The sequence below is a fragment of the Chroicocephalus ridibundus genome, chromosome 11, assembly GCF_963924245.1.
Source record: "Chroicocephalus ridibundus chromosome 11, bChrRid1.1, whole genome shotgun sequence".
Classification (NCBI taxonomy): Eukaryota; Metazoa; Chordata; class Aves; order Charadriiformes; family Laridae; genus Chroicocephalus; species Chroicocephalus ridibundus.
The window spans coordinates 13,355,916-13,383,350 of record NC_086294.1 but is presented as its reverse complement, the minus strand read 5'-3'; the positions used below and the strand labels follow the sequence as shown (position 1 = coordinate 13,383,350).

At 47.9% G+C, this 27,435-nt stretch overlaps 1 protein-coding gene across 2 annotated transcripts in view; it reads right to left on the bottom strand.

Annotated features, from left to right (window-relative positions):
- SEPTIN8 (septin 8) overlaps window positions 1-27,435 on the bottom strand; it is a 39,127-nt gene that overhangs the window by 10,652 nt on the left and 1,040 nt on the right. For both annotated transcript variants that reach the window (XM_063349573.1, XM_063349574.1), the window contains exons 2-5: window positions 11,093-11,207; window positions 7,148-7,343; window positions 6,282-6,468; window positions 788-949 (exon numbers count right to left, since the gene is read on the bottom strand). In XM_063349573.1, the coding sequence (XP_063205643.1) occupies window positions 788-949; window positions 6,282-6,468; window positions 7,148-7,343; window positions 11,093-11,207 (660 nt within the window). The remainder of the gene's footprint in view (window positions 1-787; window positions 950-6,281; window positions 6,469-7,147; window positions 7,344-11,092; window positions 11,208-27,435) is intronic.

The window sequence follows — 27,435 nt, the reverse complement described above, 5'->3', positions numbered from 1 at the left end:
CATCCTCCAAAGTTTTCATGAATTCCACAAAAAAAGCACTATTATAGTGAAAACGCGTACCTAGTTGACCCAGAAATGACTTGGTTATTCAAAGTTGGTTGGTTTTGGCTTGGTGGTTTGTTTTTTGTTTTTTTTTAAAAAAAGAGGTGTGTGTGAAAGAAAAGACAAAGCATGTAATCAGAAACAGCTATGCAGGAAAATGTTCGTTCTGATGAAAAAGCTACTTTTTATTTAAAAAATTAACATTCAGCTGTTTCTATTGCAATAGCTGCCCTCTTGATTTGGGAGGCAGGAAACTTGAAAATGTTTTGCACATGCTTCAGCCAGGTCTGAATTTGATCTCTGAATTTCAAAAAAGACGAAATAGAGTCTAACAATTTTTCCTCTTTATTTTAAATTGGGTGTTCTCTGCTTAGCCTCCTTAAGTCAGAAGGCTAATGTAAATCTTAACTGTAAAATTTTTATTCAGAGTTTATCCTTCCTCAAGTGAAAAGTAGCCTAAAAGCAGACAGAATGAATTTCAAAGAAAGTATTTTTCAAAAATTCGATTAAAAAAAATTTAGAGCTGAGCTGAGTTTCTCCAGAGAGCCCACAGATTAAACAAGAGCCACATTTTAATTAATTCTGTATGTAATAGCCTTAAGCATCTGTCAGATCCACAGCTCAACTTTCAAACAGATTTAGCGTCTGGACAATCCCAGTGAAACTTGCCCTTCAAATGCATTTTTGTGCAGCAATTTAATTTGTCACAACTTCTGGCATCAATGCCATTGGCAGCATTACTCACATTCATCACAGAGTTGATCTCAGCGACTGCTTCGTCATCCGTTGGGAACTGATAGATCTGCACGCCATTGCTGACCAGCTCGCTCATTATCTTTATCTTGAACTTGTGCAACTCGCTCTTGGAGATGGTGTCTGCTTTGGCAATGATCGGGATGATGTTCACCTACAGCAGAAGGAAGGAAGGAAGGAAAAATAACCAGGTGAGCAGTGGGGCAAGCAGCTCTGTTGGGAGCGTGGGTGCCCGTGGGGTGACCCGGGTCCTATCCCTCTGGCTACTTTACATTTCATAAAACGACAAAGCTGCTACGTTTTGCATGTGAGCTGCAGCACAAGCCCAGATGAACACTAGAGGGAAGCGTTTTCCAGGACTAATTTGTCTATGAGACTTCCAGATAAACCGAAGACAAACACCCTGCAATAAATACACAATGAGCAGATCAAAGCCTCTGCTCTTGCCTATGTATTTTGTCACACACTTCGAGGGAGGCAGAGACAGCGTAACTGTCACATCTTGAGTTATCACCTATCCACTCCTGGCTGTGCTGACAAGCCGTTTTATAAGACAAGTGCGAGGATGAGACGCTGCAGCGAGCTGATGTGAAGCCTTCCCATGCTTAAGCAGAAGGAGCAGGGACTCCTTACACACTTTCACAGCGGCTGTGGATCCCTTCGAGGACTCCCCGGGCCTCTCCGTGAGGATCACAATTCAGGCGTGCTGTGCGGATTACACGGACCAGCTGGGAAAGGCGCAGGGTGCCACACAGCAGGCGGGAGATTTATTTTCATGCTGCTGCTGTTCAGCTCTGGTTTCACACCAGCAGACACCGCGCACACCACGGTGCACAGCTTCATCAACCCAGGTTTCACAAAGCCACCGGCAGGGTGGGGAGGTCACCCCTGTGCTCGGTACTTACAGCAAACGAGGGCCACGTCCCACATCCTTCAGGAGGGATGTGGTGCGCTATGACCCCGTGCTTCGGAGAGCTACAGTGGGGCAGGATCTGTCACAGGAACCTCTATTAGACAATGCTGCTGTGACCAGAAAAGCCAAGTGCAAAACTGCAAACCTGCTTAAACAAACAACAACAGAACTCGTCTGTCTGAACAGCGGCCAAATTCAGAGCAGTAAAACACAAGAATTCAGACAAATGAGGGGAAAGTCTGATTTGCCATCGAACATTTCCCAACAGCCAACGCTTTTTGTCCTACAGAGCAGAAATTCATAGCAGCCATTTGGTCTCCAATGGGTGCCCATTAAAATAAATAACCTTGTTTCCCAGCTCAAGTTCTCTTTGTAGCTAAGCCTTTTTTCCACAGTTCTTGTTTCCACCCTCACCCCCCACACACCCTGGTTTAGCACTCACTAAATAAAAGAGCATTTACTTGCTCCAAAAGAAAATAGTCTTAATTTGCTCATTGCAAATTTATCTGAGAGGATAAATTCCTTCTTTTTCTCAGCCACTGATACGACCTCTTTTACCAAGGGCCACAAGCCCACACCGAACAAGGTCTGCTGCTGACTCCACTCATCAGCAGGCCGATGGCCTCATTACAAAGGTGAAAAGGGCCATGACCACAGCTGGGTGCCTCGCTGACCTGCTAAGAGGCAAGGAGGCTTGGATCCACCATCTCCCACAGGAAAAGGGTCAGCTCAGGGCTCACGTACCACCTGCTCAGGGAAAGGCACTGCCAGGGAGCTGCTGTCTGCAGGGCTTCGCGCACCCCAGCCAGCCAGGCACACTGACAAACCAGCACAAGAGACGATTTTAGTCCATTTTCAGATGGTCTAAGCAATTCCCCCTCTCCTTCCAAAAATCACCAGCTCAGCCCTGCCTACGGCAAGGCAGGGATACAGAGCCTGGAGCTTGGCACGGCTCTCCCAGCAGCAGGAGAAGGCAGGCCCTGGGGTCACAGCTGCTGGCCCCAGCAGTACTCAAACAAGGTGCAAACTGAGGTTAACTCAAGTCCCCTCCAACCATGTGCTCCTCATGCTTTGAAAAGGCAACTCAGTCACAAAGTTTACAACCCAAAAGGATTTTACAAGTTCTCGTATTTCCAGTAATCGATAGCCAGCATCCATATTGTGGAGTCCTGGAAATGACATTTGAGTATATCTCTCTCCTCCTCTCTTCTTCCCTTGTGAGTTCCTTATTTTTTTAAATTATTACTATTTTTATTTTGATTTCATGCATGCCTTGGAAAACCATGAGCTGGAATGCCACAGTTAACAAGTGACACCTGGAGCACCATTTAATTATCTTCCTGTTTTCCTTTCTCTGATTTTGAGCATGCGCACCCAAAAGCTGCCTAAGTCTAGAATGAGCTCATCCCTTTCCAATAAGGAGAAAGGATGGAAAAGTTTGGAAACAAAAAACAAACAAGATATGAGATGCTACCAAACCAAAGTGCATGTCTAATCCTGCACTCCTGCAGCACCTTCCACACATCCATTTCTATGCAAAGGCCCACTGTCTATGCAGTGTCTGTCAGTTCACATGCTGGAAGTCTTTGCTGGAGCTGAAATTATGACCAGAGGAAGTCTATGCTTCAAATAAGACAGTGAATTTACAGGCACACACAAAAAATGCACCTCATTCTCAAGTCATTCTGACCACAGAGTTATTTCTCATCTCCAAAAATAAAACTTAAAAGAACAAGCCAAAATAAGTCAGTTGGTAGAAAATAATTTTGCTAATATAACAAGGGTACATGCATTTTCACCACATAAAATACAGCTGGATCCTTCTGCATCTCCAAAGTGGTCCTGAATGCAAGTCCCAGTGAAGCCAAAAGGCAAATCCCACCTTGGAAACCAAACAGCAGAGGCACAAACCAGCCTGAAGCATCCCCACTGGCCAGTGACCCGCCTAGGATGTGTCAGTGCACGAAGGGCAAGCAATTAGCCACAGCTCGTAAACAGCACACGCTGACTGGAAACCATCCAGGGACGGCACCCAGGGAGCCCCAGGATGCCCATGCCAGCACACAGTTGTGCCATCACTTTGCAGGGCAGGGCTGTGTTTTAAATCAATAAATCTTGTTCTCATCTGATACAGATGCAATTTTGTTTATCTTATTTATTTGTCCCCTCCTTTTCCCAGGTTAAATCCAATGGAGAGCTAACCCTTGCCAGGTCATATGTGCTTCCCACCTGCCAGCCACATTTCACCTACCTAGAACCACTTCTGAAGATGCTTCTAGCTCTGTCTGTAATTAAATACCCTAGACAACAGCTGCCCATGAGCTCAGCCAAACAAATATTGTGTTACAGTACAATGGAAGATTTTATTTACAAAACAACTTTACCCAGAAAGGATTTTGTAAACTTCACACTAAAAGCAAGATTCATCACTGAAATTGTCACGCAGATTCAAAAGCCTGCCCAACCCCTGATGCCATGTCACTGGTGTGCTAAAGCAAAGGTGTAACTGAGCCTGGTTCCTACCAAAACCTCGGTAAACTAGCCTCAGCAGCTGAGCACGCAGCAAAGCATTGCCTCTGATACACCTTTTGTCTCCATGGACTCCACTCCTCAACCATAAAACAGGAGCCAGCAGCCATGTAAAGCTTTTCCAGAGGAAAGCCAGGTTCAGGTGTGCTCACACGACTGCAGACGTGAGTCAGAGCACGTCACCGCTCTGCTCAGCCGCGACAGCCACTCGCTGTCACCAGTCTGGAGCAGACAGAACGCTGCCTGGGGTTTGCTGACACCCCACTTCACTCTGCACACACGCTGGCCCCCAAGCACGAATGGTTCATGTGTACTGGGAAAGGTGCACAGCATCGTCACATACAAATCTTTAAGGAGTGCCTGGAAAGCACCTTGATGTCCTGGGATGACACTGATGCAGGAATGCAACACAAGCCCCTGACACCCAGAAAATATCAACGGTCTCTACTCGCTTGTTCATTTCCACGTGCGTGAAGCCACCACACGATGAAATCGAAGATGGTCTCAGACTGTGGTAAGAAGGGAGATGAGAGCAAAGGGATAAAATGACTTCAGAGACAACTATTTAAGTGGAAGTTTAGAAGTATAAAAAGCTCGTGTGCGCACAAAGTTCCCGTCTCTACACAAGTCCAAAGGATTTATTTTGGTACTACCCAAGGACCACATTAAAGACAGCCACAGGGAGATGTGAAAAGTAGGGAACGCAGAAGGAAAGGAAGAGAAAAGCTTTGTGGGACCACCAGCACCAAGGGGAATCGTGCAGAAGCTTTCCTCCGAACATATTTCTGGGAACATGTAATGCTGGCACAGCACCAAGAGACAAGAGTTTATTAAGGGAAAGTTTTCAGATTCCTGATGAAGTCAGTGTAACAGCCACCACGGTTACAAACAGCCCACTGCAGTGGGAAGCCAGCGCCTGCTCTGGAGCGGGGCCAAGGAAAAGCAGGCCAACAGCCCCGGGTGGCCAGGGCAAACAGCAGGGACTCTGCGAGGGGGAACTCTACCCGCCAGGAAAGTCCGATAGAGCTGCACGTGGACAACAGCCAGAGAAGAGACCATTCCCTAAATGTAATCCAGGGGATCCCCAGCTACTGCAGGGTCCCAGCCGCCTTCCCTGCCCCCTCTGTAAACTGGGCAGCATCTGCCATCTGAAGGGAACCACCACCTTGCTGCTAAAATACTGCTCTGAAAGACAGGAAATTCTTGCAAAGAAAAGAAGAGATACTGCTGCCACTAGTGACCTTTGAAGCCTCCTGCAGTTCCCTGGAAGCCAGCTGGAACAGCCAGAAGTGTGTCAGAAACCTCCTCCGAGCTACAGGAATACCAGCAGTAACCAGTTAAGTAACCCACTGCCCCCTAAGGCAGAATAGCTTATGCACAAAGAAACAACCCCCAGCTAGACCCTCTCATGACCCACTTTCAGGATCCCTATGACCTTGAGAACTTCTCACCATATTTGCATTTTCAGAGGACATTGTGATCTGCTATTCAGATCATCCGGCACTAGCAGCAGTGACGGCTCATATACTCCCTGTGTGCCAGCATGCACAGCCAACGCTCCTCTTCAACCCCTGTCTCCTCCCTACTGACCACCACCTTAGGACGCCTACAGCTTTAGTTGCTCTCAGCCCCTCCATCCCTGGTCAGGACAGCAGAGGTGGCTCCGCAGATTCCACACTTCAACTGCAGGAGCTGGAACACATCCTTACCTGCACACCTGTAAAGAAGAGCTAATAAAAATGCAGTTGATGGCTTTGATAAATATAAACTAAACAGTGATGGACACTCTAGATTTCCCACAGCTAGCTGGAAAACAAGTTTTTCACCTGACATTTTCAGGAAAGCCGGTGAGAAAAACAGCACAGGACTTCAGCAACCCACCAGGGCAGACAAAGTTCTAGCAGAGTCCTAAAAACCGGTCAGCTATCATGCAAGAAGGACTCCAGCACTTACATGGAAGGAACAAAACCTTCCACATGACAACCAATATAAACAGAAGTATCACCACTTCCAGAAAGAGGGACCAGGGTCTCCAACCCCTTACCTTGCTGTCCAACTTCTTCATTGTCACCAGGTCCAAGGACTTGAGCGAGTGTCCGGTTGGGGTGATGAAGTACAGGCAGACGTGAATCCTTGTGTCATGATAGTTGAAGAGAGATCGGCGGATTTTCAGCTCTTCTTGCAAATAGTTTTCAAACTGCGTATCAATGTACTCAACTATCGGCCTGTAACTAAAACCATACAATTAGCAACCCAGATACTGGACCTCAAAATTACACAATGTGAAGGCTTAAGGAGTTCTCCTACACATACCATGCTATCATTTAAAAAGTAGTTATAAGACTCAAACAATTTAGCCTTACCACAGGAAAAGTGTGGCATTTACACACAGACCTTATAATCCAAAGGTTGCTGGAGTCTCCTGAGGCTGCACTGCAAAGCCTAAGGACAGCAGAGCATGGAAAGATGACTGCTTCCACAGAACAGACTTTGCCCAGATCTCAGGGCCGAGCCATCTGGCTGTAGCAATGCAACATGACCAAGGAGAGACCTTGGAGTCCCAGAAAGCCTTTACCTGGGGCTTGAGCAAGATGTCTGTGTAATTAAATGAGACGGGTCCAGAGACACTGGTCATTGCCAGAACAGATAATTCCCAACCCTGCACTGAGGACAGCTTGTTAACTGCTGATGCTCCTGGAGGACACCATTCCCTGCTGGAAAGACCTCCTGTGACCTCTCTTTCTGGCTCCTCACCCAACTCCCTCTACACTCAGCCCCCAGAACCAGAGCCACTGCAGGGAGCTACTCGGTTACAGAAACATGGACACCGCCTCTGCAACACTGCAAGCAGCTCACATCTAAGCATCAAAGGCCAGCCCAGAAATGCCAAGCAGATGGCACGAGACCTGCCTTTCATCTTTATTTATCTGATCCCCAAATCCAACCGCGTCCACAATTGTTAGCTTCAGGTGGACGTTGCTCTCCTGCAGGTCGTAGGTCCGTGGCCGCAAGCGAACTGCGCTCTCATAGTGACTGGCTTCCTCCGTCTCAAATGTGGTATTGAAGAGGGTATTCATTAGTGTGGATTTCCCAATGCCGGTCTCACCTAGGAAGGAGAAATCATCAGCTCACTGCAGCATGAATCTGTCACAAGTACTTCAAAGAACATTAATTACAGAGCAGAACTAAATTATACTGTGAAAGGTTACTACAAACTGCTTGTGGACAGACATGTAATTGTCACAAATGTAACTGCATTCTTGAAGGCCTCCCACGCTTAATGCAAAGCTAACGCAGAGCACTTTGGTCTCATCTCCCCAGTGAGGATCTCACAGCACAGCAAAACATGCTATTTTCCTTTCCACGTACCCTGACTTTGCTTGGGATTCTGCACCAGAGAAGCTGGGGAGCGCACAATTTTAGTACAGTCTTTTGTGTCTTCAGATGAGAAGGAATAAAACTCAGCTGCTCCTACTGACAAGGACTGTCTGGTCAGTTGTTGGCTGTCCCAAACACAGCGACAGCTCCAGGTAACACCGCAGCTCAGCGTGAAGCCAGGGGTGTTTGGTGGGCTGTGGAGGGGACAGGGAAGTCTGACAATGAGGATTCCTCTCACTCCTTTCTGTGAGATTCCAACTTTAACAGGCTTCTCTACCATTTTCTCTCTTTCCTTTATCTTGGCATTAAAGTCTCCGGGGACCTGCCTTTTTTGAGAGTGGAGATCTCTGTGAGGAGGGAATCTGGGGGCCTGTTTCAGTGCAGAGAAACAGGCACATAGCTCCGGACCTGCTGGGACAACTTGCCATCAGACCAAAAAATATCTTTTCACAGCAGAAAAGACGCTGGATGAAGGTTTCAAGATTTCACTGTGCAGCTGAACTTTGGTCCGCCTGGAAGCCCTAAAGCAGCTTGTCCCTCTTCCACAGCCTCAACCCTGCAGTCCCACATGTCCCATTAATAACTGCCGAAGGACTAAAGCCCATTCTGCTGTAACCCTTTCCCACTCCATCCACACAGCAGCTACACCAAAGCCAGCTCTGTGGCTCATTTGCTCTCCCCTCTGAAAAGCACCGCAAGCTCCACACAAGGCACTGAGCGAGCTGCTGAGATCTGGCTCGGTACATGCAAACTGTCCAAGATGGTCCTGTTCCGCACAGACACATCGCAGGCAGCATGTCTATGCTTTGAGATGATGGGGCCACCCGTGCAGCAACCAGAATTGGCCAAACTGGAGGAAATAAGCAACAAACTCTTCCATCACATCAAGCATGAGCTTCCACAGGCATCCAAACCATCTCAGCAAGACGTCAGCTGTCTGACAGAGAGCAAGAGGTGCTGCTCTGCCCTGAAGAGCTCCAGCTGCAGAGGGAGATCTTGCAACCCAGGCCAGATGATGGTGTTTGTTTTCAACATAGCCGGTTTCATCTCGTATCACTCTTGATTTCTGGAGTTTCCCTTTAGTATTTCTGCTTCCTTCAAGGCTGCCCTGTGGCCTCATGATTCTTCACGCCACATCAGCCAAGGGGAGACAAGAACTCTGTTTTAGGGGAAAACACAGTGAAACCAATACCAAAATGCTATATAGCATCTGTGACACAGAGGCCAAAGCATGACAATGTTCTCAGAGGCCATGTTCCACGGTGCGTTTTTACTACGGACGTCAGCAGATCGCTGGGCTCAAGCAGGGCACTTCCAAGGCATCTTCATCTTTCCAATAGCAGAAAAAATTCTGCCAATTTGAACCTCTGAGATACGCAGAGGGAGAGAACATGGAGTCAGGAGGGGATAGCAGAGAAACTTGATGGGGAGAGAATCGTTCTTAGAAAACCAGTAGGGGCATGATTAGAAGTTTCCCATCTGCAGCCCCCCTGTTCCAACAGCCATTGAATGACACCTGGGATGCATCACAAACCAAGCTCCATCCCAGAATATTTGGCTCTCAGGCTGTTTCTGAGACAGAAAAGCTTTGAACTGCTGCTCCTGGTAACAAAATGAGACTCTGACATTTTCCAGATTGGCCTTCTAGGGGCCCCATTTAAACTCCTCATTCACTACAAGCAGCCCTATTGGCCAAGGGAGTGAAGAGAGGCAAAAATCCAACGAAACAGCCTTCGACTCCCTGCTCATTTCCCAGGCAGTCCATCGTATTACACCTTTGGCATTGACAGCCTTCTACTGAGTGCAGCCCCTCTCGCTGGACCTGGCCACCTCCAAGGAGTCCTACAGCGGACACGCCGATGAGAGAGCAGGAAGGTTAGTGAGTATCTGTTTGAGGGAGGTGCCATACCTGCTGCCAAGGAGTCTGGGCTTTTTTCTTCTCCAAAAACCGCAGGTTGTGCTCTTCACTAGAGAATAAATACCTCATGGTGCTCAGAACAGGGCAGAGGAACACACTGCTTCCTACCAGCTGTGCCTAAGAGTCATGCAAGGAAATAAAAACAGCTTGGTGCTCCAGATTAATCTGAAAGGAAATTCATATGGAGATAGGAATTCTCCTGTTCAGTTGTGGGCACAGTTGGGAGCAGGAACTGGCAAACAGGGGTACCGTTTCTTTTTTCCTCTTATCCAAAAAAAAAAATTGCAGTAATTTTTTTCCAGTGCGTTACAGATGGTATGGCCAGGTGAGAATGCAGGTGTATCCATTCTGGTGTCCCCAAGAACATACTGCCTTCTGCTAAGGAACACGTCTATGAAGTTCAACTGTGATTTCAGCCATGCTTTTTACTTGCGGTTGGATATGCAGAAGTGGCTTAGATATGGCTCAAGCACCTTGTGCAAGCTGCCAGGGTTTCACTGCACAGTCTGTACAGAGCCATATTCTCTTCGGGCAGATGAGGGCCAGGCAGGGATCTGCTGTCTCTAGATGTATTTCTGCTGGTCTAGCAGGTTACAATACTTCAGACCTCACACACAATACAAGAACCAGCCAAAGTAAAAATAATGCTCATCTCATCACTGGAAGGAATTGGTTTCCAGTAGTCTAGCCAGCATCGTCTACTAGGTCATGCCAATACCAAAAGTAAAAAATAAGAATATAATGAGGTTATTTTAAAGACAGCCTCTCGTACCTGCTCACAATCTTCAATGCAAATACTTTGCTATCAATAAAAACAGAACACTCCCTTCCCTTTTCCTAGCACAGAGATGGTCATGCTTCAGGCCCTTTGACTTGCCCTGGGAAATCATTAACCAGGCACACGCAGCTCAGATACAACCCTCTCATCCCCAGCTTCAGGGTGCAGGCTGATGCTCAGAAATGACCGAGTTACTGCCAGCAGCTCCCAGCTAACACATGGTGCCTCTGATGCATCTACTTGGACACCGCGTTCACCAAGAAGCTGCTCATACCAGCCACCCCGGTTTGCAAAGGGAAATATTTAACTTGCCACACACAGTCTTCCCTTAATCCTTCCTATTGAAAAGCTATTGCAGCAGAGGAGATGAGCAACACTTCACTGACTGCGGAAATTCCTCTGGTTCAGCCACTTGGACCTCCCTGCAGCTCCTGCAGCGGTAGCTCAGCTCAACGCACAGCTGGGCAGTCCCACACCTGTTTCCTCCCCCTTCCTCCTAACCAAAGGCAGAAAGCTGATATATTAAAGCTTTTCCCAAAACTCTCTAATTTTTGGCAATGAGTCTCCAACAGTTACTTGTGAAAGTCACAACTCAGAAGTATCAAGCTCCAGAGAGCTCAAATTCACTGAAATTAAAACATATTTAAGAGAGTTAGGACTTTCTGACTTGCTAAAGCCACTGCCGAGCCCCGTGGTGCAGCAGGACACACAACAAATCCCGGTCCCAACGTCACCATGCTGCCTGCCCAGCCCACGCCTGTTTGCAGAGGACTGTGCTCACCCACACAGAGGATGTTGAAGCTGAAGCCTTGTGTGACAGACTTGCTGACCAGCTGATCGGGGAGACTGTCGAAGCCCACATGGCCCCCCAGGGAAAGGTTCCTCTTCTCTTCATTCTGGTAGGGAGAAGAAGACAGATTAGCAAACTGCACTGAGATGGCAAGTCAGATTGATGAGAGGAACCACCAAGCCCAAGAAATGACCACGCCCCCGGGCACTACAGAGCCACCAACACAAACCCTAATGCTGCCCACAAGAGCTTGTGTTTGAGCACGCCACAGTGCAAACCCTCTGACAGCCGCCACCACCAACAGAAAAGAGAGGGGAAAAATACCGATCTTAATGGGGAATCGGGAGAACCAAGCTACCAGGCTACAAGGAAAACACCGGCATGAGCTCCAACTATACGCAGCTGGGAGAGATTAGCAAAGAAAAACCCACCACCACATGTTTTAGCACTCATTTCTCCTCATCCTTTTTTATTTTATTTTCTTAAACCCTCCAGCACTGAATTCAGCTCGACACACTCTGTATTTCACCCCCCGAGTACTTGATTTTTTTCCTTTGCTCTTGCCACAAGCAGCATGGTTTCATTCGCTCATGCGTCCAGGGGTGCTGGTCACACAGGCAGCGTGAGGAACCCTCTCGCTTTACCATCTGTGACCGCACGGTTTTCCACCGTTTCTCTGCTGTTCCTGTTCCTGCCTCCCCATATGCACTTTGTTCTTCCTTCTGTCTCCTCCCTCCCCCAGACGAAGGCTAAGCCGATCACCTGTACTAAGACAATAAGCATCCAAAGAGACAACAGGTCTATGCCCTGCCTCATACAGACAGGCAACCCGGATCTGCTGCAGTTCCAGAACAGAGGAGTTGACAGAAGGGTCGTTTCTGTTTCTAGGAGTTACGATGGGGAGAGTTTGGATTTGCACAAATATTTCAACTGATGTTGCCACTTCTCAACGCAAACAAGCAATGCTGTCCGAGCCCAGGGACAGGAGCACTGTCCCTGCAGCCTCTCAAGCACTCTTATCCTTCCATGGAGAAGCAAGGATACATGATTTCAGAGCAGGATTCATTCACCTTCATAGTTTCTTCGGTAAACCACTGTTTTTCTTAACCACCAGCATGCAGTGAAAGATGGGGATGGAAAAAGTGTCTGCCCTTTGCCTGGCTCTGGCTCTTCTGTCCGTCCCTGACAATTCGGACTTTATGTCCCAGCACTAAGACTGCGTGACAAGAGCATATCCTGAGAAAATCCTAAGCTGGCTGTCAAACTTCAAATTAACTCAAGAGGAAAATAAAAGAAATGACGTGACAAGCCTTGAGTATTGCTCTCTGCCTGCTAAAAAAAAACACAAACCTTTGCTCAACCGCATCTCCGGTCAAAGCCTCCTTTAGTTCTGCCTTTGGTAGAACAAATATTCTCAGGTTTGTAAAATAAACCATTTAAATCAAAAGAATAACTCATGAACAGCTGAAGCAGCTCCCATGCCTCACATACAAACCTTCTGGATGTCCCGGTTAACGTTTGTTACCAACTTTCAGATTATTTTAGCCCAGTGCTCTCCCAGGGGACTCCCTGGACAGAAACACAATCAAACTGTAGCTGGGCTCCTGCGATCAATTCTGTTTCATCCCATCAGGATCCATCACACTCACTAACTAAGCGGAAATAGCAATCATTTAAGGTTTTCCTGTGGGAGAGACAGCATCAATTAAGGTTTTAAGGTGGCCAAGAGCTTAGGTGAATAAAAAAGGACCCCTAAGACAGGGAAACCTCCGAGTTACACTTTCTTCTGTTCATCTGTCACCACACGGAGATGCTCAAGCTCAGACTAACACCTCTGCAGGGCCAGACCCCAATGGCAGGATGATTCCCCGGCACAGGGAGAACGGCAAGTCCATGCTGAGCCGGCCAGCCCAACGCTGAACTGCAGATCCGGCACAGGATGGTGCAGCCGCACCGGGAAGGGGACCGCGGACGCACGTGTGCTGGGAAAGGGCTCAGAGTTGTTCAAGTTTGGTTTTCCTCTTAAGCAGGAGACTATCACAAGGCGCAGGAGGCCACTGCGTGTATCAGCAGGGCTCGGGGGGCTTCCTCGGGCTCTCAGCCCTCGCTTCTCCTCTCCCCCCGCGTCCCTCCGAGCCACCACCTTACAGAACTTCAAATGCCAGTTCCCACCACTGCAATGCAGTGACAGCCCAGCAAGCCGTTCCCACAGAAAGTCACCGAGTTTGACAGTTACACTTTGTGTCTTTTCATTTTAAATCATAAACAAAACCAAGCAAACAAAAACACAAACCAGAAGCCTGGGATGACATTTTGGAAGGGAAATAAATAAAGGCTGCCGATGGCTATGATTAGGCTGAGAGTGCCCGAGGCTGCGAAGAGGTTTCCAGGCAACAGGCAGCACCACTGCTCGGGATTTTAAAATAGGCTCCAGCTCGGCGAGGCTGCATTTTAAAATAAGCTCCAGCTAGGCAAGGCTGCATTGAGAACTCAGTCATGCTTCGGCCGGAGGAAACCCAAACGCGTTCGCACAGGGCTTTCTTTTTCTCTTCTTTTTTTGATGTTCGGTCACTCTTCGTTACGGGACAAGAATACGCTTACTCAAAACTGCTCGCCATCTCTTAAAGCGGCTAAACCAACGAGCCAAACTTCAGTGAAATATTTTTGTCAGTGACCTTGAAATGCACAGTTTCCTTTTATTTCTGTAAGCAGCGATAATAATCTGGTTCAAATCCAAGACACTGCTGATACCAAAGCAGAAAACCATTTGCTGTGCTTGCAGTGCGTTCAGCTGTCATTCAGCCTCCAAAAGGATTTTGCTATTGTTGCTATGTTAGGACAGACAACGGCAACAACTACTGGAAAGTAGTAAGACTAAGAAAAGAACGTGAAAAAAAAAAAGAAAGAAAGAAAAAAAGTTTTCTCTGTTTTATTCTTTCCCTCCAATCCATTGAGCTCACAAACTTGACAGCCTTGCGAACACAACCAATTTTTCTGCTCTCTTGTGTTGTTTGGTGTGCTGACCTGCCCTGCAGAGGAACTGACCCACCACCCCGATGAGCAACCACTGGCACTTCTTCCTGCATCTACCTGCAACTGATTTGCTAGTCTCATCCCGGATGACAAACCCTTTTAGCCAGCTCCCGCTCGCCCAGGGTAGCTCAAGGACAGCTTGACATGGTTCACCTACTAGTAAAGACAACAAGGTCACACACAAAATTGAATTCTTTCCAGCAGAAGCAGCCAGCCTGCAACGCTCAGCATAAATAATCAATCCAGAATACAAATGCTGCAATAAACGAGGGCAGCAGTAACACAGCAACGTGGGGTTTCTTTGTTGTTTTTGTTTTAAACAAGAGCTAGGAATTTCAGTAGGACTTTTTCCACCTTTGGTGCCAGCAATGCGCCTGCCCTGCAGGACGGGAGCAGGCAGGTTACGTGGCAGGGCTGGATGGGATCGGCTATGGCGAGAGCCAGGCAGAAACACAGCCCTGCCCTTTCCAGTTGCACTGCTCTCCGCAACACCCCCGCCCTCCACAACGCCCCATGAGAATTAGGTTCCTCATCTCACAGCCTGGAGAGACGACTCTCCTGCTTCTTACCAGGCAAGACCTCATCCTGGGGCTGCAAATAACCATGAGGCAGCCAACTTTTCCTGAAGCCCATTTGGTCATTTTGCAACATGATAATTAAGAGTCCGGGATGGCTCCGAGTGTGAACTCCCACCACGAACAACCACTGCGGCCCTGAACGTTCTTGGGTCACTAATGGCATCCAATGATGGGCAGCTACCAGGGTTTTACTGGGTGCCTTTGAATGTGTTCTTCGAAGACCTTCTGTGCCCTGAGCTTATCTTCAGGGCTTGAAGCAGAGAGACAAGGGGATGATTTGTATTTTGAATCTGGAATTTTGTGGGAAACAAGAGTCACCAGAAGGTCAGAGCAGAATTTATTAATCCAAAGTCCTTTAAACATTTTCACAGATGCTCTGGCCAGGCCGAGAAGCAGAGTCTGTCAAGGCAACAGGCGCACAAATGGCATCGGGGTGCACAGCCACGGGAACAGCCACCCCGGAGGGAAATCGATCTTTGGCTCTGGTTCCACAGCTACGTCACAGGACCCTTCTCCTGGCATGCAGCAGACAGACAGATGTGCCCTTGGTAGCACACATGGCCACACTTAGCTGAGCACCATGAGAACCAAAAAGAAACCTCCAAACATAGTGCCTCAAGCCTGCTGTAAGGCACCAGCCACCCCGGCTGGTGGCCACGCTCTGCTGGAGGCTGGGGATGCACTTGGGATGCATGATGGCACGCTGGCCCACTCCTGAGGCCACACCAGCACGAAGCTGCCCAGGCAACCGAAAACAGCATTTCAAACCCACATCAGCTTCCCAAGCCCATCCACGGCAGGGCCGTGCCATGCAGTGGGACTGCGGGGCTGGGAGGACGCAGGGGGCAGCATCGCCGCAGGCACAGGCAGCAACACTGCACGCAGCCGCCCACAAACCACATCCGTAGAAGATATGTTATTTGGCCCTTTATTGCAAGTGAGACAAGAAAAGGCAGAGAAATACAATCAGAGAGAGCAAATCCAGATCCCTTTAAGAGGGTCCACACAGCATTCACATATTAATTAGGTTCTTCCTAGTAGAGAGAGGGATTAAAGAAACCTGTGAGGAGAAGTAGCACCGGCTACAGCACCATCCAATGTGCCTATGATCCTTTAAAAAATAAAAATCTGATCACAGTTTCTCTTCTTCCAGTCTCTTCATGCTTCACCTCCAAATTAGCATCAGTTTCACTTTGCGTCATTACATTTTTCAGCTACTTGTACCAGGAAAAGTGGCTTTATCACTGCCTGCACAACCCATGGGGGATGTCAGCAGCGAGACGATCAGCTCCGCATGCAGCTGCCCCTCAACTGCACAGTTTTCCTGGCTGGGGCTCCTGGTGCCGAGCGGAGCAGCTCACTCTGCTTTTAGATGTGCTGCCCCTGTTCTCCTTGCTTTTCACACCAGGAGCAGTACAAACTGACTGGAACTTGGGATATAAAAAACCATTCTGACATCAGTTGGTTAAAAAAAAAAAAAAAAAAAAAAAAAAAAGAGACATATGATCTTTCAATTAATCTCAACAAGAAGTGGTCTTTGGTGACATATGCTGGTGTTTTCCGCTTGAGACAACCCTGACTTGTTTTACTGAATGAAGCAGGTGAAAGCATACAGGTAATCAAAAGCGTAATTAAGTGCCATAATCATAAATCGTGATATTTATTTTTTTTAAATGGTGATCATTACTTTTTAAGACCTTGGCACGATGGGAGCTGTAACAGCAGACTCGCCAGCGTACAAGCAACTTGTGAATACGTCCTGTAAAACGAAGAGCAAAAATCAAAAATCACTGTTTATCAGCTAAACCATGACTTGAGTGAAGACTCCTGGTTTTATACCCTGAGGCACAGCACTTTCCTGTATCTAAGGTGCCTTTTCACTTTTCTGCGGCCCAACAAAAGAAGAGTGAGAAAGATGAACAGCTGACATTTTGCAAGGCAAAACAGCAAAGGCCTACAGGGGAAAAAGGAGGGGAAACTCAGTCCTTTCTTCATTCTGCAAGATGAAAAAGGCTTATACTTGAGCAACAACCTTCAACCTGCTTCTCCCAAACGCTCCCTCTGGCAGCTCCGTAGGCTTCACACCGCCAACCTGGGGTGTCCTGGAGCTGTGGCCAGGCTGCAGCTCCCCAAACGCCAGCCCCGCGCCCAGGGGAGAGGCACGGCTGTTCCGGTGAGAGATTTTTTGTTCCAAGAGCTCACAGGCAGCGGTATCACAGGTCCCTCTCTTCTGAGCTTTTTCCATTTACGTTTTCCACACACACTTATAAAATAGTAAGAGACAACAAACCAACATCTGCACAGCACTTTTCCATAGCACTTCAGTTCCCACTGCCGAGGCACACTTTTGTCGATAAATTCCTCAATCCTGGATGACATCTTGAACTTAAATAATACCAACTCCCACAGGACTGTGCAGCACGGGAACCCTTCCAACCTGGGTACAGTCCGTTACCTTCTCACCAACGCCTTGCAGTAGCTCTGTAGCACTGGGTATACACACGGGCGCATCGTTTCGCACTGCAGTAGCACATGCAGACATGGAGTCACGGATCAGCGTGCCAGGCACCCTGCAAAGTGCAGAGCACAGACAGATCCTCTCCCTTCCAATTTACAATCAAATCAAAACAGAAAGATAAAATAGCGCTAGCAGACAGATTGCAGCTCCCCGATCAGCGTGACTCAGAGACCAGCATGAGGAAAAGCAGGGAAAGCTCCCATGGGCCCCCCTCCACGCGGCTGCGGCACCTTTGGCAGCGCTCCCGCGACGGGATGGAGCAGTCATCGCCCTGCAGAGCTGGGCACCCAGCACAGCTGGGGACTGCTGTTAGTCACAAAGCAATGACTTCACCTTCTTCATTCCCCATCCACAATCCACTGCCACAACAGGGCGTGCAACAGAAGTTTAATACTTATACCAGTGATGTTTGTAGGATGCTGTTCCCTTGTCTCCTGAACGGAAATGCATAGAATCAGGAAATTATTTGGTCCTGATGCAAGGAGTTTCATTTGCAACTGAGCAGAGAAAGGACTGAATGAGATCTGGCTGTTTATTAAATCCAAGCAGGGAAAGCTGGTCCCACACACAGGCTCACACACACACTGACACCCCGAGCAACCACACTGCCAACAGCTGGCATTGCTCTGCCCCTCTCAGACCAGTTCAGGCAACGGGGCAAGTCCAACTGCCCACACATCCATGGAGCAGAGTGCTCTGCTTCAGGGTCCAGCACATGCAGGGTCCCTACCCTAGTCCCACAACTGCGTGATGCTGAGGGGACCTCCCCCAGACATCCCCCAAACATCCATCCCTGCAAGACTCCTTGCAGAGGCGCTGGTAGTTTTATCGTCATTTCACAAGTAAACTGAGTCATGGAGCAGTTGAGTGCTTGCCTAGAGACCTTTGGGCAAACAGCGTCAGAAGCCAAATTCAGCTTATTTGTCCAAGCAGGCACTCCCTGGGGCTTGGCCCGGTTTCTGGATCAATGCAGAAAACTCTGGCAAGTCACTTCTCTCAGGAGATCCTACCCCATCTCCGAATACTGGATCAACAAACGCCACTTGACATTTTCAAAGAAATAGCAGCAAGTACAGACTGAAGTTTCCACAAAGAAAACACTTCTTTTGCCAAGCTCAGCAGCTGAGGGGTAGTAACAGCACCAGAACTGACATTTGAAAAGCACCTCTGTGGTGCTAGCAACGTTCAAAGTAGACACTGTCACACACCAAAATACCTTTCTTGTAGTCACAGGTTAAAGACTATTAGATGTATTACAGCTCCGATGAATGAGCTCGCACTTTACAGTCTACTAAGCAGGAAGAGATGGCCGAAGAGAGGTAATAAGACTAGATTTGATGTTGTCTAACAACAGTCAGAGGATGCTGAGCATAGTAAGTCTTGGCAGAGGGCTTAGGCACGGTACGCGTGACCCCGTGGGTGCCTTTGGTACTGGAGATGAAAGGAAGCACACTTTCAGCTGGGGCTGACCAGTGGAGATCTCAGCACCTCTCAGGCTAAACTTGTTGCACCCAAATGCCACCTAATCTCAAGCAGATTTGCAAAGCGCAAGCACATACGCAACTCTGAAGGTTTTCAGTTAATCTTAAGCATGTGCTCAAAACTCCAGATCCCCATTGTGGAGCACTTAATAACAGGCTGGGGGAAGAATGGAAGAAAAAAAACCTAAACCCTACAGAAATAATTTTAGATGTGGGGTTTGTACTGATTTACCACTTGTCTTACAATAGCAACCTGCTATGCTTCAGCTTCTCTGCTGCCTCTCACTCCCAGTCCACTCTGGTGGTGGTACATGGCCAGTCAAACAGGACACATCTCAGATGGCATGAGTAACTCTGCCTTCACTGTGCCTGTGCAGGGAGGGCAAAAGTGTTTTCCCCACTATGGCAGCCCTGAAGAGCTGTAAATGGTAACACCGCAATGCCTAACACTGGCCTTCCTTCCAGCAATGGCAGGACAAAGCCTCCATGGCCTTTGCTTCCTTCTCTTTTCCAACACACAGCATAACAGAGCACAGCCACATCTGAACCACCCCTCCACGTACGGGACGCCATTCCAGCCACTCATCTCCAGTTGCCTCATGCTCACAACAAGCTCCCAGCCCACACTGTAGTCTCCCCCAGTGAAAACCTCACGCTAAAAAAACCGCACAATTCCCAGCCCCCCTTTAAACCACTCTCCTAAGAATGACAAGAATTTTCCCAGACACTCAAGCCTTTATTCATATCCCTCCCGGCTCCCAGCTGCACTCCAGGCAGGCAAAAACATCACTGAAGAAATCAGATATGGAGTCACCACCAAGTCATGCCAAATCAAACTGAAAGCCACTCTACGTTACAGAGGCAAGGCGACTCAAAAGCTGAGGTTCTCTCCTGTAGGGCTCACTAAAGGTTACGTTGGCTGAAGTGATGCCTTTCTTGAAAGCTTTTGGATTCATTTTTAAGAGCTATTCATAAACCCCAAAATCAGTCAGGGCATTGTGAAGAGCAATGTTCAGCATTTGGAAAAACAAACAATAAAAACAAACAAACAAACAAAAAATCACTGGTCCAGTATCAATGTTTCATATGCCCCAGGCTAGTCTGGGAAGAAAAGGCGGTGCTGCACACCTGTAAAAATCCAGCGTGCTGAACACGCACTTGTAGTCACCTACACATAAGAAGGTGGACAGGGATTCAAGTGAGAAAGCAAAACTCCTTTTAAGGGAGGAACTCCTTCGACAAACTCCTTAACTGCTTTCCTGTATCCAAGCCACTGGTGCCAAATGGTGTTTTGATTCCTGCGGCACACCTTGTACCGATATCCCAGCAACACGCCGGACGGGAAGCACTCCCAGCAGTGAGCCAGGAGCAGGGATCTGCACACTCAACATATTCCCCTTCTGCAGCCAGCCTGCTCACTCGAACATCTGCAAGCAAAGAGCTAAAATGAACTGCAGACACTGCCTTCAGCTTTGCTTCAGTCTCAAGCAGCCTTTCCTCCTTAAAAACCCACAAAAAACCCTGCAAAACATCAAATAGAAATCCTACACACATCTACAGAACCAAATGAATTGGCACAGGCTTAAAACATCAGGTTTTGCTGAATTTCGGAGCTAAGTTTGAAGGGAGAGTAAAGCTTCTCATCTTTTCTCATACAACACACACCCAAGATGATATTCCCAACCTGTGAATGCAACATCGGTTTTAATTTTCTGCAAACAAACTGACTGTTTCTGGCTTAAATTCCTCTCTGACTTTTTACAGTAAAAGCAAAATTCCCACATGCTTCCTGTTCTTAAGCTGTTATTTAGTTATTTCTCTATAACATTTATGAAGCTTAATTAATTAATTGTGAGGTCCTTCTTAATTAAGAAAGGATTAAACATGCATTTTGTCCCTATCGCAAGCCCCAGCTGAGAGTTTACCAAGGAGCAAAACAGGATTTGCTGGGCATTATGCACACAATGTTTTGCAAACATGAATGTTGCCTTTGAGAATAAGGAAAGTTGGTTAAAACAGAGAAAACTATGGAACCAAAAATGAGAGACATTTCCTTCAAAATGACCTTGAAGGATGAGAAAGTTCAGCCTTTCGTCAGCCTGAGAATTCCATCCCCCATGAGCTATTCAAAATCAAGAAAGCAAAGTCCAAAACACAAACATAGCTCTTCCTTCAGCCTGTTTAAAAAAGAACCCAAAATACAGATAAACAAGAACACACCAGACTACGCCAGTTCGTTTCTTTTCAAAATTATTTATTCAGAAGGTGCTGAGGTTTTTAATTTAATGGAATTTCCCAACTAACCCTGACAAGAGACTAATCTTATCACCTTATCTACTAAGAGACTTTCCCAAGTTCACCCAAGGCAGCAGATGCATTCCCGGCTTGCACTCAACCGATCTGGCCAGCAGGACCTCTTCCCTTCCCCACCGTCCCTCCACGAGGAAGAGGAGGAGATACCTGGCACATACAAATGGCCATGGGACAAAGCCAAAAGAGAAATGGAGTGCCTGCCCCTAAGGAGTGGCATGGAAAAGGCTTGGGGAAGTTTAAAAGAAACGTCGAAAAGGGAAAAAGGATCTGGATCCCCATCATGCCAAACAAGCCATGCTGGATATCAGCCACCACAACTATTTGTTTTAGTTACCACTTAAAATAAACACAGCTAATTCCCACATACATTTCCAGAATTTATTGCCCAATTACAATAAATACTATTATTCAGCATATTTTTAGACAAGGAAACAGAGATATAATGGGAACCCAAGAGTTTTGGTCACCACTGCATGATTTTTTTCCCAGTTTGTCTTATGCAGCCATCTCACAGCATCTCCACAAACAGCATTTCCAGCTACTGGACACGTCTCGTAATACTGCCTGGAAGACACCAGAAAGAGAAGTTTTACATATCCCAGCCACTCAGCTCCAAGAGCTACACCAGAGTCATCATGCTAATAAGCTGACTGCTATATATCCTATTAACACATGCCTCCAGAAAGCCTCAAAGTGTATTAGCGCAGAATACCTTTAAGCTGAAGACTCAAGGCCATAGAAAAAGAAAAGAAAACCTCTATCTGAAATAAGTGCATTGCAAAAAGAGAAGCTGAAAGAACTATTCATTCTGTACGAAACTACAGAATAAACTTATATCACCAATGCAAACTGGAAACATCTTTGCTGCAGAAGATGGGGGAAGGAGAGCGTTCCTGGGAGCCCGGCTCTGGCAGCCCTTTTTCAGACAACCTTTTTACTGCAGCAGAGCTGAAAGCCAGGATCGAGTTGGATTAGGACCCAAGATCCGGAGCAGCCTGCTGTAAGCAGGGTCTGGACCAGAGACCCAGCAATGTCCCTCTGACCCGAGCTGCCCCACAATCGCACCAGGCACCTGCAGGAATATACATGCAATTTAAATGCCATGCGGTCAGTCTCCTCTCCCAGCAACCGACCTGAGCAACCTTGGCTGCGGGAAGGTTCGATTTTCTAGCATGAACACCACGAGCTCCGGGAACATGCTTCACGCCAGCCCACAGCTGAAGGCATGCCTGTACAGTCCTTTGCAGGCAGACATGAACTCAGCCGAGCAGAAGCCAACGGATGTGTCCTGCCTCTCCGTTACAGCAAGAACCAGCCGAAACGCTGATTGCCTGTGGAGGACTCTGGATGCATTCCCCACATGCTTCCTCACACACGTAATGCAGTGGTGGCACAGACTCATCACAACACCTCATCCAGCGGCGAGGAGAGGATGGGAGCAGCCCGAAGTCCCTCCATGGAAATCCAGCCCAGGCTCTCTCGCTCCACAGCTCCCTGCGACAATCTGGTTTTGAGGCTGTGCGAGCCAGAGAGGGCAAGAGCCCCGAGGCAGGGTGCTCCATGGGAACCTCTCTCTAGCCGTCTGACATCTCTGGAATTTCATGTGTGTGGGAGACAGACGCTTTTTGGCTTCACAAAGGAATCCGAACATCTAAACAGTGGTGCCTCCACAACCCCAACCCCATCTATGGGCCCTGGTCAGCCCGTAAGCCAAGACCAGCAACCGGGGATGTATCTGAGAAGGCTGTGGTTCTCACTGACGTTGTTCTCCCCCAGCCCTCTGAAAGTCTCCACTGTCACCCCATTTCGGAGGGTGCAGATTCCCTGTCTGGCTCCACCTTTCACATTCACATGTCACAAGACGGAGGCGAGCACAGCCACTTATGCCGGAGAAAAGACTCTGGAAGCAAAGCATGTGGCTGGGACTGAGGAGAAGCAGCACCTTTAGGATTCTTTTTCTCACTTGAGCTGCTGTGGGAGCAGAGATGGGCTCTCCTCCCCATCTGACGCTTCTACGATACATGAATACAAATGCAAAGTTTCAGGTATAAACCCAGAGCTCACTGCTGCTACACTGATGGGAAGGGGACAAACAAGTAGGCTGTGCATAAACACACAGGCCTCACCTCATCAAAACACAAACACGGGACAGGACAACATAATTTCTAAGGGCTGCAGCTAATCTGAAAAGAGCAGGACAGCTTCTCCCAGCCACAGCCTGTGATGTGCCCAGGACATGTTCTGAATAATCAGAGTTAATCACATAAATGTGCCCCTACCTCACACAGGCGGGGTGGAAACAGCGTGCCCACGCCCTGTGCGTCTCCCTCAGTCCCATGGCCGCCCAGATTCCTCCTCTTAATTGCACAACCCATGAAAAGCCAATTTAGCATCATGCCATTTCTTCCCCTCCCAACCTCTGAGCCAAAGGAGCCCGAGAAGGAAAGGAGATGAGCATGACCACTGCTCCTGCAGACAGACAAACAGCCCAGTCCCCAGAGCACTCCGTTTGCACGGTGGTGCCTCGAGACGACGGGACTGGGGACAGCGGGGGCACTCGGAGACAGGGCTGTGTCTCTCCCCGCAGCTGGCAACAGCACTGGTATTCTGCTACAGAAGATAATATTTAGGGAGCTTTTGGCCTTCCAGCAACGCTGGGGACTGGCTGACAGCTGCCACCACAGCACTGATGACGAGCCCTGACACCATGCCGGCCTCCTGAAAGAGAGTTATTCTTCAGGCTTTCATTTGTTTTGCCGAGGCAGAGGGCACACACGGCTTCAGCATTTGCCAGCTCACGTCCTTCCACCCACCGCCTGGGCGCTCGCTGTGATTATAAGCGGTTAAGAGCAGCTCTGGAGCTCCCACGCAGAACAACATGTTGCATCTCTGCTGCAGGAGGAAGAGATGCTCCGGATTCACCGACAGCAACAGAACCACAGCGGGGAAGGAAAAAAAAAACAAAAACCAAAAAACACACACACCCCAACACAAAACACCAACCCAAAAAAACAAAATCTTTTTCTGGGCAACATTTGTTCCCAGCACATACATTCAAAATAAGTGTTTAACTGCGATGGACTGTGGTTGAGCTAATTGGTCCTGCGGTTGAAACAGTCAGGGCTGGCTTCCTGTCTGAGCACAGGCGAGCCTCCCGGGGAAGGATTGCGAGGCTCGGAGAGGCAACCACCAATTTGTCTTCTCCCATGGAAGACCATTTTCCCCATCCCTCCTTCCCAAAAAAGCATACGCTACAGGCAGAAGAGCTGGCCAGGGCAGGGAGGGAAAGGGCTGCTCCCGCTGGGCCCGCTTCCTGGTGCATGTTACCAGCTTGGAGAAAAATCTGTCACTTATGTTCCACACTGCATGGGGGATCACTTGAGTTTTTCCAGGCTAAAGGTAAAATAATTGAACGACAAAAACAGACAAGGAAATTTAACCCTGGAAATTCCAAATGGTGCTGCTGGCTGGGCAAAAAACAGGGCAGGAGGAATGTCCGAATCCAAACAAACCCCAGTTTCCACTGGAATTGAGCCATGGAAACATTTTCCTCAAGAGTTTGATTAAAAGAAAATGTAAGCCTATGCTTAGGACCTGTAGCGATTAAGTCTTCTGGCAACTGCTCTGCTCCAGCCACAGTACGCAGAGCTGTTCTCAGCCCACTCCTCATGTCCGTCTTTCATGGACTATGGTGTAACACTGGCCCCCTCACACAGAGGAGCGGGTTCAGGCTGTGCAGTCAGTAAGAGAAAACACAAGCTCACAAGCTTACAGAAAACAGCAGAAATGCATGAAGTTTATCGCAACCCAGGCGTTGTGGCAGGACCAGGCACAGTTCAAAGGTCCCTCTCCTCCCACAGAGTTGGGAGCCGGTCACGAGAAGGCAGTGGTGTGTAAACAGGTAACGCTCACGCGAAGCTGCCAAACTGGCCAGACCCCCCCAGCTCAGCAGCTCCCTGTGACAAAAAAAACTCCATTGTCTCTTCCCAGCAAGGAAGATGTTGTTCGTCTTTCCTCTATATAAAGTGGTGTTTTTTCTGGCAAGATCTTCTAAGGGGCATTAATTTACAGTGAAGCTACCAGTAAAAGCCTAGCTATCAATCACTGACATGAAGGGGCATCTTCTCGGGACTGCACATAGACAGCTGCCCCGCAGCCACAGCGCACACACAGCTACATGCACGCTGTGCACTCTTCACTGGGCGTCACCATGCCCAAATCCCTTGTCCGTGCACAGCGTCACAGTATGCACACAAAGCAAAGAGCCACAACATTTTTAAAACTTATGGCATAATGTTAAATTCTTCTTTCAGCCCAACCTTAAGGCTGAGGACACCTGCTCCTCCTCACATGCATGCGTTTGAGAGCACGTGGCCGCCTAGTTTAGAGACCAAGCAGCTGCCTTTGCACTTCCAAGTCAGACAATAGGTTAATGCAGTTCGTTAAGCAACGGCATTTCGGGAGGTCGACAGGTTTTATTCTAAAAGAGAGAAAGCAACAGATTTGGGGGATTGAAAAAGCTTCTCAAAAGTAAAACAGTCTTACAGTCTCAGTCTCACATCTCATCCCATTTACTCTCCTACGCATCTGCAGTTGCTTCTCCATCACTTCTTCTCCTTCCAGCTTTTCTAGCTTCCTCCAGAGCTTCTGCATTTCCCTGCTGCATTTCACGCACTTTCTGGCTTCCGCTTGCACGTGGTGGTTCGGCTGTTTCCCGCTCAACATACCAACATCTTTGCTAATACTGCCAGTGTCTGCTCCAGCACACAGTCATCACACGTGTGCTAGCTCAGCACCAGCCAGAACAGGCAATGGAGAAGCTCTGAGCTTTGGTGACAAAGTATTTCATAATAAAACCAAACTTTATCAGCTTGCTTTCCACTCTGGTGGTAACTGTAATGATGACAACTGGCCTCGGGTATCTAGTAGTGATGCTTGCAGAGCAAGTACCGAACGCAGCAGTGGTGAGACACTGTCTCAGGGCAGATCTGCAGAAAACTTCAGTCTCCAGGGGCTGAAGCCAATCTCTCTCACAAGCCCTACATTCACAAAAACAAAGGCGGTCTTGAGCACCGCTGGTGTGATTCTGCTGCCTTAGAGGCAGCTTTCTATGGGCGAGCTTCCTTTCATTTGCTTTTGTTGGTCATTTCCAACAGCAGCACTTCAAGGGAACTTTATTGTGCTGGAGACAGAGGCGTTCTGGAGGACTGTACAAGGGAAGCGTGCATCTGGGGAGTTTTGAAAACACATTATCCAAACCTAAGGGTCACTACATTCCAGGATGTCAGTGTCAGCTGGACACTTATAAATAGCTTCACCAATCCAAATAGCATGACCTATTGTATATCAAAAACCTCCTTCAGAGGCTTTTTCAACGTTACTTCCCACTGCAGATACAAACAGACAATAAAAGTAAATTAATTTATCATCACCTTTTCTTGGCAGTAATGAGCTATTTCCACCCAGACTTTGTGCTCAGGAAGCTGAGGCACAGTGATATAAAGTGGCACCAAGAAGGCTGTAAACCCTGCAGAAAGAACAACTCGGAACACCTTAATCATGAGGTTTCTATGATACTGGTGGAGGAACAGCATCAGAGCTGAGACACGCGCTGAGGATAAAGGAAACAGCAGCTGGGACAGTCCTCTGCCCTACATCAAATGGAAACAAGATGCTGCTCTCCCACACACTTCTGCCAGATCCATGGTTCCAGGCGAAAGGCAAACTAGTCCAAAGCAAAGATCAGCACATCACCAGATCTACTGGGCCTGCAGATCCCTATAAACTCTCCCCAGCTCCCCGCACAAAGTAAGCAGATTTTCTCCTAATGGAGTTGGGCACTAAAGTCATGTTGGAGCCCAGCCATTTCACTTTGGTGCCCAAATGAGAGCCCAGCACCTTTCCCCCACTCCCCCCTTTCTTTTTTTAAATAAAAGTGACAGAGTATTGGCACAAGTACACCAAGCATTCAAGTACCCACACCAAAGAATGCAAGATTCATTTTACTTTTCTCCCAGGCTACGCAGTATTTTAGGTTCCTGTAACACCTATGAATATCTGCACAGGCACACCAAATCAACATTAGAAATATTTACATATGATATAAATGCCAAAAGAATTGCAGTGAGACAGTTAGGGTGTTCCCATTCCCTGACACTGAAGCTTTACCTTAATCCGCTCTCCCCAGAGTTTAGAAGCATTTGCTTTCTTAAATAAGAGCCCACAATCAATTTTCCTTTATGCAAGTTTTAAGTAAGTTACAGTCTTGCAAATTCATTCTTGAGCTGGAAACTTTTGGGCCAGGATTCAAAGAAATGAAGCAGAGTTTGAGATTCCTGGCAATAAGTAGTTTACAGCGAAAACAGTAGCAGGGACTTGTTTGTGCTCAAACGGCATGCCTATAATTCAGAC